The sequence below is a fragment of the Sminthopsis crassicaudata genome, chromosome 1, assembly GCF_048593235.1.
Source record: "Sminthopsis crassicaudata isolate SCR6 chromosome 1, ASM4859323v1, whole genome shotgun sequence".
NCBI lineage: Eukaryota > Metazoa > Chordata > Mammalia > Dasyuromorphia > Dasyuridae > Sminthopsis > Sminthopsis crassicaudata.
The window spans coordinates 393,586,481-393,601,689 of NC_133617.1; the positions used below are offsets into that span (position 1 = coordinate 393,586,481).

Sequence of the window (15,209 nt, forward strand, 5' to 3'; positions counted from 1 at the left end):
GTATCTTGTGCGTCCATAGGGTTACCTATCGCCTCCCTCCTGAGACATGAGCTCATGTCTCTAGACCTGAAGGGTCGGGCTCAAATGACTCGACAAGCAGCTCCTTGAGCCACAGCAGACCCACATTTACTAAACAGAATGGTACATCAGCTCGAGGCCTCCAGGCCCGCGGGTAGTGTGACCTCCCACAAGGGGAATCGCAGAGCAAGGATCTAGGTGTAACTCAGCAAAAGGGTCCTCTCGGGTCCCCTCGGGTCCCTTCGCCCAGCCTTTCCCGTCTCACTGGTCACGTGACCCAACTTTGCTCCTCCCTAACCTCCCCACCCCACTACGTGCCTCGAAGCTTCCTCCGGATGGGTCACGATAGCCCACCCAGGCCCGTCTCGCACTCTAGTTCCCGTACTCTCCCAGCTGTTGCCTGGGGACGCCAACTTAGATCAATAGGCTATTTTCTATTGGATAGGTACGACGTCGCAGAGTCCAGGAAGTCGAAGGGAAGGAGGAAGGCCTTCCTACCCAAATCGAAAATGGCCGCCCCGGCGACGAAGATGACGGCTGCTTCCGTGCCCACCTTGCCCGCCTTTGCCAAGATCCAAAATGGCCGCAGGGAGCGTGGGTCTAGGAGAAGTGAGTAGCTCTCTTTTCCGGGCCCATTTAACGAGTAGGTGGTGTCCCGAGCACGCGACCCGGCCCAGTCAGGCCACGCCCCCGAAGGAAGTGACGGTTGATAGCGGAAGGCCATCGGTGCCGCGGGAATTGAAAGTTGCGGAGAGCGGTGGTAACTAACTTGGAGGTACCTACGGCGCGGGAAGAGGGACGGGGGCTCCTGGGGCGAAGGAGAAAAAACAGGCGGAGCCGGCGGGATCGTCCCGTCAGAGCGGCCGCCGCAGTGCTGGTGAGCGAGCGCCCGTCGGGCGGTGTCCGAGGGGCTGGCTGAGTGGTGAGGATGTCACGGGGTCGTGGCCGGTCCGGGACGGGAGGGAGCGCGGGAGGAGACGTCGCGATTCGGCATCTGCCGGCCTCCTAACTCTTGCTTCTTCGGTTGCTCCGCTCCGGCCCTAGCACACTCCGGACCTCCTCTCTATCTCTCTCTCTCTAGCAGTAGAGACCCGGCTAATGGTGGCCCCTCCCGGCCCCTTCCCCGAGGCTTCGGGCGTTCGGGGCCACCCCTCTGCCCCCTTGTGCTTCCGACCCCTCTGTCCTCGGCCAAAAGCGGCCCCTGCGCTCGCGGGGATGGAGGAGGAGGAGGCGGGCCGCTCCTCACCTGCGGGGGTAGCAATGTAAGAGAAGTAGTCTTGAGAGGAGAAAGAACACCGAGAACGGGGGGAGGGAAGGGGCGCCCGAACCTCACTCGGAAGCTGTGACTGGGGGTGGGAGGGTGAGAAGAGAGGGCCCCGGCCTCGGCACGTGAGCTGAAGATGGGATGCTGAAAGGGGAGCTTGGCGAGCCAGCCTAACGGGAAGGGAACTTTTGTTTATTGCTCCCGGGAGGTGGGGCTGGGAGGGGACGGGAAGTTAGCGTTTCTTTGTTAAACAGCTACGGAGGGCCAACCTCTGAACTAAGTCCTTAGAAAATAAATAGGCCGCTGTGCCGGGGGTAGAGCCCCTAGCCCGGAATCTGAAGCTTCGGAATTCAAATTCTGCCTTAGGGAGACTTTGAACTCCTTTGTTTCCCTCAGTTTCTGCATATGTAAAAAGTGAATGGGACTGCTAAGTGGATAGAGCATCGTCCCTGAAGTCCGGAGGACCTGAGTTCTAATCCAGCCTCAGACACTTAACACTTCCTAGCGTGTGACCCTGGGCAAGTCACTTAACCCCAATTACCTCAGAGTGAAAAAAAGAATAGTGCCTACGAGCCTCCCAGGTGTGTTGTGCAGGTCTAATGACTTTATAGTTGTAAAGTGCTTAGTTAGCTATTAGTATTTTCATTCCATTACCTTGGGCACTTGGGGCTGTTTCTATCCCCTTTGTACTAGAAGGGGATTATCTGACCACAACCACCCCTTCCCCCCAGCCGGTTCCCCCTGAAGCCGATCTAAGGTAAGGGTACTCCTCGTGAATGAAATTTAGTAAATGGCTGAGGCTGGATTTGAACTCTGGTCTTCCTGAATCCACCAACTTCTCTTCTCCTACCTGAGGGAAAATACAGAAACAAGATCAGAGCGAATCATATGAAATAAAACGAGAAACTGTAGTTGAATGAAATTGTGGAAAGCTTCAAATGCCAGGCAGGGGAGTTGATCCTGGAAGCATCAGAAATCCCTGAAGTCTTGGCAAAGGCAGATCCGTATTTTAGGGATACTAGTTTGGCAGCTACAAAAAAGAGTTGGGAAAGAATGCCAGGAGACCAGTTATCAATTCCAGTAGTCCAGATAAGAAATAATGAGGCTTGAATTAGAGTAGAGACTGGGTTGGGTTCCTGAGAGGCTGCGGAGGAGGTAACTTGAACAATACACAACGATGTATTGAATGTGGGAGAGTCAGAGTGAAGAGGAAACTAAAGAATAATTCCAAGGTTGTGAATCCAGAAGACTAGAAGAATGGTGGTGCCCTCAACCAAAATACGGAAGTTTGAGGTAGAAGGATGGATTTGAATAAAAGTATGGATATTGTATAAAGTATGTTCGTATTTTAAATAACTCCGCCGTCCAAGTGGAGAGAGTGGTCTCATTAGAGCTGTATATATAGATTCGGGAGTCATCTGCATGAAAACAGTGAAGCCATTGGAACTGGGGAATGATAACTAAAGGAAAGTAGAGAGAACTAATAGTATTGCCAAGGAATGTAGGATTAACAGAAAAAGAGGGATGATTGACAGTATCAAAAGCTTCCCAGACACTAAATTGAATGGTCTGGGGTGGGGCTGTTGAATTTAAAGAGATTGTAGATAACTTTAATCTAGTTTAATCAAGTGTTAAGATTAAAAGCTGTTGGGGCAGTAGATAAAGCTCTGGGCCTGGAGTTTAGGAAGACTGTTCTTTGTGAGTTCAAATCTGGCCTCAGACACTCATAGTGATCTTGAGAAGCCCTGCTGGCTTCATTTTCCTCATCTGTAAAATGAAGAGAAAGAAATAGCAAAACACTATAATGTCTTGGCCAAGAAAAACCCAAATGAGTTCGAGTCTGAAAAGCAACTAAACAACACTAGCAGGATTAAAAAGCTGGTTTGCAAAGGTTTGAGAAGTGAAGGTGAGAAAATGAAAATACTATCAGGGAGTTTGGTTTTGAGATGGAGAAAAAGATATAGGATGACATATCCCATGAGTTGATTTGCTTTGTTTTGACTTAATTTATTACAGGAAGAAGGGTTGGGTTAGTATTGACAGATTTTTTTTTTTTTTTTTTAAACATTAGTGAACTGTTAAAAACTAAACAAGGGAAAAAAAATAATAAAAAGAAGGGGACACAAACAGGACAATTTTGTTAATCACTTTGTTTAGTATACTTTAAAATACAAATTCATATTTTATATACAATTCTTGCATATTTGTGTATACAATTGGCTTAACTATGATAATTTTGTAAAAAAAAAAAAAAGATTTATCAAAAAAATTAACAAATGATATAAGCTGTACAATTAATTTTTTTTCCAGAGTTGTTTGGGTGTTTATTGGTATCTGTTGGGTCAAAGAAAATGTATCCAAATTTTTAAAAGAAATTTATTAGTACAATTGTGAAATTATAGACCAAGGATAGCCCTCTATTTTTTAAAATAGGGTGAGTGGCAAAGATTTCCTTTTTTAATAATAGTTTTTTATTTTCAAAAAATATGCAAAGATAATTTTCAACATTCACCCCTGCAAAATCTCATGTTCGTTTTCACTCTCCCTTCCTCCTCTCCCTTAGACAGTAAGTAATCCAATATATGTTAAATATATGCAATTCTTCTTTACATATATTTCCACAATTATCATTCTGCCCAAGAAAAGCAAGGTCAAAAAGGAAAGATGAGAAGAAAACAAAAAGCAAGTAAACAACAAAAAGATGAAAATATTATGTTGTGATCCACATTCAGTCCCCACAGTCCTTTCTCTGGATGTAGATGGCTCTCTCCATCACGAGTCTATTGGAATTGACCTGAATCATCACCTCATTGTTGAAAAAAGCCAAGTCCATCACATTTTAATCATCACATAATCTTGTTGCTGTGTGCAATGTTCTCTTGGTTCTACTCACTTCACTTAGCACCAGTTCATGAAACTGTCTCCAGGCCTTTCTGAAATCATTCTGCTGATTGTTTCTTAAACAACAATAATATTCAAGGATTTCTTTTTCTTTTCTTTTTTATTAATTTTATAATTATAACATTTTTGACAGTATATATGCATAGGTAATTTTTTACAACATTATCCCTTGTACTCCCTTCTGTTCCAAATTTTCCCCTCCTTCCTTCCACCCCCTCCCCTAGATGGCAGGCATTCCCTTAAATGTTATATGTTCTATATTATAGTATATCCTAGATACAATATATGTGGAGAACTGAATTTTTTTGTTGCACAGGAAGAATTGGATTCAAAAGGTAAAAATAACCTGGGAAGAAAAATGAAAGTGCAAACAGTTTATATTCATTTCCCAGTGTTCCTTTTCTGGGTGTAACTGAGTCTGTCCATCATTGATCAATTGGAATTGAATTGGATCTTCTCTATGTTGAAGATATCCACTTCCATCAGAATACATCCTCATGCAGTATTGTTGTTGAAGTGTATAACGATCTCCTGGTTCTGCTCATTTCACTCAGCATCAGTTGATGTAAGTCTCTCCAAGCCTCTCTGTATTCATCCTACTGGTCATTTCTTACAGAACAATAATATTCCATAACATTAATATACCATAATTTACCCAACCATTCTCCAATTGATGGACATCCATTCATTTTCCAGTTTCTAGCCACTATGAAAAGAGCTGCCACAAACATTTTGGCACATACAAGTCCCTTTCCCTTCTTCAGTATTTCTTCGGGATATAAACCCAATAGCAGCATTGCTGGATCAAAGGGTATGCATAGTTTGATAACTTTTGGGGCTTAATTCCAGATTGCTCTCCAGAATGGCTGGATTCTTTCACAACTCCACCAACAATGCATTAGTGTCCCAGTTTTCCCACATCTTCTCCAACATTCATCATTATCTTTTCATGTCATCTTAGCCAATCTGACAGGTGTGTAGTGGTATCTCAGAGTTGTCTTAATTTGTAATGTGTAATTTAATTTAGCATTTTCATTTTCATTATATTGGCTTAATATCATGAGCAGTTAATATTTCTCCAATTACTTAGGTCTGTATTTCTGAAAACAAGTGTTTTGTAGCTATATTTAAATACTTCTTTGTGCACAGATTTCCTAAATATTTTATGCATACTGCAATTAATTTTAAAAGTAATTTCTCTTTCTGACTCTTCCCAGCAGGCTTAATTGATATTATATAGGATTGCTGAGGATTTGTGTGTGTCTGTGTCTGTGTGTCTCTGTGTCTCTCTGTGTGTGTGTGTGTGTGTTTTAATAGTCTGCAAGTTTGCTAAAAGGTATTGTTTCAAATAATTTTTAGATGTTTCTGTAGATAAGAACTTATCACATGATCTGCAAAAAAAAGTGATTTTGTTTGTTTGTTTCTTTCTTTCTTTCTTTACCTCTGCTCAGTCTTTCACTTTTTTCTATCTTGGTGCTGCACCATTTCTAGTACTTCTGTGTTAGATAGAAATGGTGAGAATGAACATTCTTAGTACACGCTGCATCTTTCTTGAAAGGATTTTAGTGTATTTTCATAATATATAATGTCAGCTCTTGATTTTGGATGTACATTTGATCTTAGCCAACAGGCTAAAATGTTTTTAACCAGAAAGAATGTATTTTTTTCAAAATCTGCGGTTCTTAATATAAATGTTTATTCTAACAACATTATATTTGTTATTTTTGTAATTAATATAGTTGTTTATCATTTTCCTAATATCGAATCACCTGTATAATAATGGATCGTTTTGTGGTATTGTAGCCTCTGCCAATAATTTATTTAACATTTTTACTTCAGTGTTTATTAGGGGTGATAGTTTTAATTTTTTTTCCTATTTTGACTTTTCCTGGTTTAGGTATGAAGACCATATTTGTGCCCTTTTCTTCTGATTCCCAGTCCCACTACAAATACCCTGCTGCTTCTGTTTTGCCCTGAATAAACTTCCTTTCATCTTAAACTTCCTTCTTCTTTCCTTCCTTCAAGACTTGGCTCATCACCTAATGACACTCTCTTGTCACTCTTTCTAGCCACCTATTGGCTACATTTTCCCCCTTATACCTCTCAATTCATTTGGTGCAACTGGGGAGTCAGACTATTTATTCCTTGCTCCCCAATGCCTCTTCTTTCCCAGACTTTTCTTCTACAACAGTCATTCAGAAGATTCTCCTTTGAGAGTCACATCATCTAAATTCATTATTTAATCCTGATCTTTGTGGCTGTTATTTGTTAACTTCTGGGTCATTCTTCTCCTTTCTTCAATGAGTTTAGTACTTGACAAAGTCTTTTCTCCTCAGCTCCCATCTGCTTCCTAGAGAACTTCAATATATATATATATATATATATATATATATATATATATATATATATATATATATATATATATATATATATATATATATATTTATACTTCCTCAAATATGCTAACTTCCAAATTCCTCAGTATACTAAATTTTCATGACCACTCCAGGTTAGTTACATGCAGAGATGGTCCTGTCCTTGAACTTTCCATCACTATAAGAGTTCTATTTCAGTGTCCACAAAATCGAAAAATTTTTTATCTGATAATAATTTTTCATCATTCCATCCTATGATGGCTAGCTCTGCTTTTCATATTCACAATGAGCTCCAAATCTTCCTCCCTTCAATTCTTTCCCAGGCTTGTATGTTATTAAATCAAAGGCATCACCATTCTTTTAGTTATTCAAGACTGAGTAGATTTTTCACCTCAGTCACTCCATATATCCAGTCAGTTGCCAAATATTGTTATTTCTATCTCTACAACACTTTTCTCCATATGGGTTACTCTTGTACATGTCTCCATCTGAACATGTGGTCTTCTCTCAACAGAATGTAATTTCCTTAAGGAGAAGGACTGTTTTGTTTTTTCTTTGAATCCTTATCAACTAGTATGTAGATGCTTAATAAATGCTTGCTGATTAACCTAGCATCAAAGAACCTTGGTTCAAATTTGCCATCTAGTACTAATTACTATTTAATCTTAGGTTAATCTTTCTCATTTTCTTCCTTTGTGAATGAGGGTAATGGCCATCTGGGGAGTGGGAAAGTGGAAAGGTATAGTGATATAATTAACAAGAGCTTAGCATAAAATGAAGAAGTGGTGAGAATTGAGAACAATTCTAAGTTTGCAAACCAAGAAAACTGGAAGGATGTTAGTAACCTTAACAAATAGAAAAGGTTTGGAGAAGGCAAGATAGAGTTTTTTGAGATATGTTGAATTTGAGTTGCCAGAAGGAACACATAAGTGTAAATGTTCAGCAGTTAGGTGAATGGGTTAGGCCTGTTCTGCAGAAGAGAGATTGGGGCTGAATATCTAGATATGAGAGTCCTGTACCAATTTATGATAATTGATCCTACAGGAACTAATAAGGTCACCAAGAGGGGCAGCTAGGTGGTGCAGTATATAGAGCACCAGCCTTGAATTCAGGAGGACCTGAGTTCAAATTTGGTCTCAGACACTTAACACTTCCTAGGGTGTGACCCTGGGCAAGTCACTTAACCCCAGCCTCAAAAAAAAAAAAAAAAAAATGTCACCAAGAAAAAAGAAGAGGGCCTGGGACACAGAGCCTCCAGTTGAGTATGTATAGTTAAAGGAATGGATTTTAAATTTTCTGCTTCACTTTTAAAGTCATTCGTTATACTAATATGAGAAAAATGAGATCAGACCATTTTACTTGTATATAAATGATTACAAAATCTGCATCACCGCCCAGTCCTTCTCCAGTCAGTCAGTCCTGTATTCTAGCTTTTGTTAAATACCTGGATCTCTTCCTGGATGTTTTACTGCCACTCAAACTCAATATGTGCAGAACTGAATTTCACATCTCATCTTTAATTCTTCCCTTTTTCCAACTTCACACCAAGCAACTGTCAGATCTTGTCAATTCTGTCTTTATATTATCCTTTATAGCTTTCCTTTCTATGAACATTACAACTACCCCAACTTAAGTTCTACTTGTTTTTAAATAGACTCCAATATGAGTCATTCTTATAAATTCTATATAAAAATTTTCAGTAATGCCCCATTGCCTGCCAAATCAAGTAAAATCTGCTCCTAGCACTTAATCTACCTTTCCAACCTCTGCTTCTTTTTTTTTTTCCCTTCCAAGTTCCAGCCAAACTGGATTATTCTTTATTTTTCCTTTTCCCTGCTTCCTCTATTTTCTTGTTCATCTCCATCCATTTCTTTGGTTTTGCTTGTAATGTTCCCTGTCTTTGAATTGGACTCATTCTTCCCCTAACCACTCCTTCCTTTTCTTCTCCACCCCCCCCCCAAAAAAAAAATCTTGAATGTAAGTTTGATTATATCTTTACTTTCTTTCAAGGTTCTAGACCAAGTACTTTACTAATTGGAAACCGTTGCTGGGGGAGGGGAGATAGATTATATTTCTTCCTTATATATATGACCAAACTGAACTGGTCTCTTTCTCAATTTCCCACCTCTGTGCCTTTGTTCATGTTCTTTACAGTCCTAAAATAGCTCATTTTCCTTCTCTTCTAATCCTTCACCTCTATCTTTTAATGTCCTAGTCACCACCACAGGGCACTTGCCTCCCTAATCAGAGCTCATAATATTATATATTCTTTCTATGTACTTATATTTTAATTTTGTGTTAAAAGTCTGTGTTCCTACTTGTGTTGAACTTAGCTCATCGTACTTATGGACAGCAACCAAACCATATATTTGAATGCTTCATACACTATTGTATTTATTAACTATTAAATAAGTGTCTGATTTAATGACCAAACATTACATATAGCTTCCTTAGGTGATTCTTAAGAAAAAAAATGCACTCATACAGATTGTTTTCTTTTGGAGGTGGGTATAGGTTGTCATCTGTTTCGTTTCTGCTCTCCCTAGGGCTCTTAGTCAATAGGAAGTGATTTTCTGAATGGAGATTGAAGCTGTCTGTGAGGACTGAGCCTCAAAAGGTAAAAATGGAAACTTAGAATCATTTGTTTCTCTTTCCCCTAAAGTAAAAACTGCTTATGAAGATTTTCACAGAAAAGTAATGGTTCTGAACATAGTTTATACTTCTCCATTTGCCCTTCCATTGGTATTAAAGACTAGTTTTATACTTTTTAATTTTAAAAAGGATATTTAATCCTCTCCTACATAGTATCTTGTGCTAGGCGATGATAGAAGATTCAAAGATCAGAAAAATCTAGTCTCTTAAGTCTTTCAAGCTTACAGGAGGGAAAGGGGGGTGGTGATAAGAAACATACTACATATATGTAAGAAAAACTTGATTAAGACAAGTACAGAGGGAAATTATGAACATAGTGTGTTATAGGAAACCCTAAGAAGGAAGGAACATTTGGGTGGGAAGGGGTCAGGGCAGGTTTTCTGGAAGAGGTAGCACTTGCAGTAGGATTTCAAGAAACCAAACATACAGAAATGGAGGAGGTGCTTTCCAGGGAATTGGGCATGATATGAGCAAAAGGCAGAGTTAGGACAGCATGTGATTTTACAGGAGACAATGTGTAACTCTGTTTGAGACTCTGATGCCTTCTGTGTTGGGAGAATTGTTTTTTGAATCTCTGTTCTTCATTTTGATCCAGTCTTTTAATCAAATGTACTTATTCTGGAATTAGATACCATGGGACCTGGAAAAGAAGCCAATGAAGAAAGTGTGATTTTGATTAGTGACGATGAAACAGATGCTGAAACTACCTTAGGGAATTCCGTTGTGGTGATTGATTCTTCTGGTATGTACTATATTTTTTTAAGTTTTTAGGGTTTTTTTCCTTTTATTTTTGTTTTGTTTTCAAATTTAAATATACAGTGATAAAACACAGAGCCACAAAACCAGTCATTTCTCTTCTGTTTTTCCTTCCAACTCTTTTCCTCCATATCAATTTATTTTAAACAGTGAGAAATAGCCTAGTGAAAAGGAAAGAACACTGGCCCTGGTATCAGAAGACCTGGGTTCAAATGCCGTCATTGCTATACCTTCTGTGACCTTGATGTAGGCTTAATATAAGGAGACTAGGTAGGAGGGTATGTGGTTGGATATACTAGCAGACTTCATAAAAAATGGAATTACTTATCAGTCTTCCCAAGGTTTAAGTAAATTGTGAAATCATTAAGATGTGGTAACAATCACGTCTCCTCTACCAAGTATGATTTGGTTGGAGTAGGAGCTTAAAAAAAAAGAATTGTAATGTTAATGCTAAACCTTTTTGAAACTTACTTAAATTCAGGCAATATATAGACACACACGTAAAACTACAGGAAAATCCCATTATTAAAAACATACCAATGAGTTCAGATTTCATAAGTATTTATCGAGGGGCAAGCCAAGATGGTGGAGAAGACACGACATTCTAAGCTCCTCTCATACCCTCACTGCTAATTACCAAATTCTGCCCCCAAAATAGTGCTTGACTGGTAAAATTCACGAAAATTAAAAGTATAACAATTTACCAGCTTAAAAAGATCGCCAGAAAAGATTTGTCCTGAGCAGAGGGAGCAGGCCAGCAACCTGGGATATAAAACCAGAGGCTAGCATACTGAGCTACTGGGGGTGGGGTGGTCTCTGTAGCTGGAAAATTTACAGGAGGACTCTTATCACAGGTTGGCTGCTCTGCTTTGGTTGCAAAGCAGTAGACCAGCAGAGAAATGAAAGCCAAAGGTAGAGTGTACTCCAAGCCAGAATCTAACAGGATCTGGCTGCACCCATCTAAAACCAGAAATGAGTGACTAAGCACAGACCACAACACAGCTGTACAGCAGCACTGGGCTATTGCCCATGGAAGTCTCAAATCTGCATGAGGCTGGGCTCCCTAGGGCAAAGACACTTCTGATTGGTGTGAGGCTTTTCCTGGGGCAACTGCTAATCCCCACTGCTGGGTTCTGCCTGGGGCAGTGATACTTTTCAATGCTCAGCCTCTTGGGCAGTTACTAATTCCCACAGGAGGGATCTTTTCAGGGCACATCAGCTTGCCTGTGCTGCCCAGGGCAGAGACACTTCTGGTGAGGAGCTTTTCCCAGAGCATTTGCGCAGCTCAGCTGCTCTTTGCAAACTGTTTGCAGGACAGATACTGTCCATATATCTATCCGTGCTCTGCAGAGGAAGCTGGTAACCTCGTTGACCTGAAGGCAGATCCTAAGGGCTTAAAAAAAAAAAAAAATGAGTAAAAAAGCCAAACGGACCATAGATAGCTTCTATATAGAAAGAGAGCAGGTATTCAACCCTGAGGAGACTAATAGCAGTCTCCAAACAAAACCCCAAAGGGGGATGTATCCTGGTCCCCATCACACAAGACTCTCCTAAAAGAAATTATTAAAAAATCTTAAAAGAGAGCTATAAGAAAAATGAGGAAAGGAAAGAGAAGCTATGCAAGAGAGTAGAGAAAACTCTCTTAACTCACTTGAAGAAAAACTTGATAAAGTGGGAAAAAAACTAACTTTCTGAAAGGTGAATTGGAAAAGGTAAAGGACTCCCAGGGAAACAGATTTTGTGAATTGTAAAAGATAAAAGAACTTCAGGAAAGTAGGATTTGTGAATTGGAAAAGATAAAAAACTCACAAGAAAGTAGGATTTGTGAATTGGAAAAAGCAAATAACTCAGTAAAAAAAAATTAGTGAAATGGAAAAAAATTCCATAAAGCAAAACAACTCATTTAAAAACTCAATTGGGCATATGTAAAAAGAACTAAAAAAAGCTAATGAAGAAAATAACTCATTAAAAATCAAAACTGAACAAATAGAAATGAATGATTTGTTGAGACATCAAGAATAAGTCAAGCAAAATCCAAAAAATGAAAAAAAAAATAGAAAAAATGTTAAATATCTACTTGAAAAAACAACAGACCTGGAAAATAGATCTAGGAGAGATAATCTGAGTATTATTGGACTTCTTGAAAATTATGATGAAAAAAAAGTCTAGAAACTATTTTACAGGAAATCATCAAAGAGAACTGCCCTAATGTAATAGAATCAGAAGGAAAAATAGGCATTGAAAGAATTCATTGAATATCTTCTGAAAAAGACTCTAAAATAAAAACTCCAAGGAATATTGTGGCTAAATTCTAAAACTATCAAACTTAGGAAAAAAATATTACAAGCAGCCAGAAAAAAAAAATTCAAATACTGAGGAGCCTCAATAAGGATTACTCAAGATCAAGCTGCTTCCACATTAAAAGATCCAAGGACCTGGAATTTGATATTTGGAAAGGCAAAAGAACTTGGAATGCAGCCAAGAATAAACTACCCAGCTAAGCTGAGCATTTTCTTCCAGGGAAGATGATGGACATTTAATGAAACAGATGAATTCCATTTGTTTCTAAGGAAAAAAACAGAACTAAACAAAAAATTTGGCCTTCAACTCTTAAGAACTGTATTTCTGTTATGGATATACATAAAGAGTGCATGTATAATTGGATTTTACTGATATAACATTTTTAAAAAGGGAAGTAGACATAGAAAGGAGATAGTATCAGGAAAAGGGAAAGGGGGAGATTAAAAAGAGGGAAACTACATCCCATGAAGAGGCAAAGGAAACATATCTGAGGGAATTTAAAGAGGAGAAGGAACATTGTGAGAATCTTACTCTCATCAGAGTTGGCTCAAAGAGAAAATAATTGACATATTTTGTTTACAGAGAAACTTCTCTCACCTCATTAAAGAGTGAGAGAGGAAAAGAGTAATAAGGGAAAGGAACAAGAAAGGGGAAGGGATTCTAAAGAGGGAGAGCTGCATGAGGCAAGTGGTGCCCATAAGTTTAATACTGGGGAAGAGTGTAAAGGGGGAAGGGAAAGAGAAAAGCATAATCTGGGGTTAACAAAATGGCAGGAAATACAGAATTAGTAATTTTAACCATAAATGTGAATGGGGTAAACTCCCCCAATAAAGTGGATACAGATAGCAGACTGGATTAAAAGCCAAAATCCTATAATATGTTGTTTATAGGAAGTAGGGCAATACATACAGAGTAAAGGTAAAAGGCTGGAGCAGAATCTATTATGCTTCAGGTGAAGTCAAAAAAGTAGGGGTAACCATCCTTATCTCAGATCAAGCAAAAGCAAAATTGATCTAAAAGAGATAAGGAAGGAAACTATATCTTGATAAAGGGTAGCATGGACAATGAAGTGATTTCAATATGAAACATATATGCACCAAGATCTAACTTCCTAAAGGAGAAGTTAAGAGAGTTGCAAGAAAAAATAGACAGCAAAACTGTAATAGTGGGAGATCTCAACCTTGCACTCTCAGAATCAGATAAATCAAACCACAAAACAAATAAGAAATTAAAGAGGAAAATAGAATGTTAGAAAAATTAGGTATGATAGCTCTTTGGAGACAACTGAATGGAGACAGAAAGGAGTATACTTTCTTCTCAGCAGTTCATAGAACCTATACAAAAATTGACCATATATTAGGATATAAATACTTCAAAATTCTGCAAGAAGGCAGAAATAATAAATGCATTCTTTTCAGATCATGATGCAATAAAAACTACATTCGACAAAAAGCTAGGGGTAAATAGACCAAAAAGTAATTGGAAACTAAATAATCTCATCTTATAGAATGATTGGGTGAAATAGCAAATTATAGACACAATAATTTCAGCCAAGAAAATGACAATGATGAGACATCATACCAAAATTTGTAGGATACAGCCAAAGTGGTAATAAGGGGAAATTTTATATCTTTAGAGGCATACTTGAATAAAATAGAGAAAGAGAAGATCAATAAATTAGGCTTACAACTTAAAAGGCTAGAAAAGACCAAATTAAAAAGCCCCAATCAAATACTAAACTTGAAATTCTAAAATTAAAAGGAGAAATTAATAATATTGAAAATTTAAAAAAACTATTGAATTAATAAATAAAACTAAGAGTTGGTTTTATGAAAAACCAATAAAATAGATAAATCTTTGATAAATCTGATTAGAAAAAGGAAAGAAGAAAATCAAATTGTTAGTCTTAAAAATGAAAAGGGAGAACTTTCCACCAATGAAGAGGAAATTAGAGCAATAATGAGTTACTTTGCCCAACTTTATGCCAATAAATTTGATAACCTAAGTGAAATGGATGACTACCTCCAAAAATGTAGGCTTCCCAGATTAACAGAGGAGCAAGTAAATTGCTTAAATAGTCCCATTTCAGAAAAAGAAATAGAACAAGCTATTAATCAACTCCCTACGAAAAAATCCCCAGGACCAGATTTACATGTGAATTCTACCAAACATTTAAAGAACAATTAATCCCAATGCTATATAAACTATTTGAAAAAATAGGGAATGAAGGAGTCTTACCAAATTCCTTTTGTGACACAGACATGGTACTGACACCTAAACCCAGGTAGGTTGAAAACAGAGAAAGAAAATTATAGACCAATCTCCCTAATGAATATTGATGCTAAAATCTTAAAATATTAGCAAAAAGACTACAGAAAATCATCCCCAGGATAATACACCATGACCAAGTAGGATTTATACCAGGAATGCAGGGCTGGTTCAATATTAGGAAAACTCTTAGTATGATTGACCATATCAATAATCAAATTAACAAAAACCATATGATCATCTCAATAGATGCAGAAAAAGCATTTGATAAAATCCAACATCCATTCTTATTAAAAACACTTGAGAGTATAAGAATAAATGGACTTTTCCTTAAAATAATCAATCAGTAGCATCTATTTAAAACCATCAATAAGCATCATATGTAATGGAGGATAAACTGGAACCATTCCCAATAAGATCAGAAGTGAAACAACGTTGCCCATTATGACCATTATTATTCAATATTGTATTAGAAATGTTAGCTTCAGCAATAAGAATTGAGAAAGAGATTAAAGGAATTAGAGTAGATAATGAGGAAACCAAATTATCACTCTTTACTGATGATATGATGGTATAGTTAGAGAACCCCAGAGATTCTACTAAAAAGCTATTAGAAGTAATCCACACCTTTAGCAAAGTTGCAGGATACAAAATAAACCCACATAATTCATTAG

At 38.1% G+C, this 15,209-nt stretch overlaps 1 protein-coding gene across 13 annotated transcripts in view; it reads left to right on the top strand.

Moving 5' to 3' along the window:
- The first annotated feature begins 519 nt into the window (after window positions 1-519).
- The window catches only part of LOC141549795 (uncharacterized), a 67,032-nt gene continuing 52,342 nt past the window's right edge, over window positions 520-15,209 (top strand). For 7 of the 13 annotated variants that reach the window (XR_012484447.1, XM_074279712.1, XM_074279718.1 and 4 more), the window contains exons 1-3: window positions 741-895; window positions 9,105-9,175; window positions 9,839-9,952. Coding sequence is in view for 12 of the 13 variants with exons in the window: in XM_074279712.1 (XP_074135813.1) it covers window positions 9,844-9,952 (109 nt within the window). In the remaining variant the exon portion in view is untranslated. Of the gene's footprint in view, window positions 941-1,228; window positions 1,281-9,104; window positions 9,176-9,838; window positions 9,953-15,209 lie in introns of those variants that run through there. The other 6 variants (XM_074279715.1, XM_074279719.1, XM_074279713.1 and 3 more) reach the window with 5 other exon arrangements.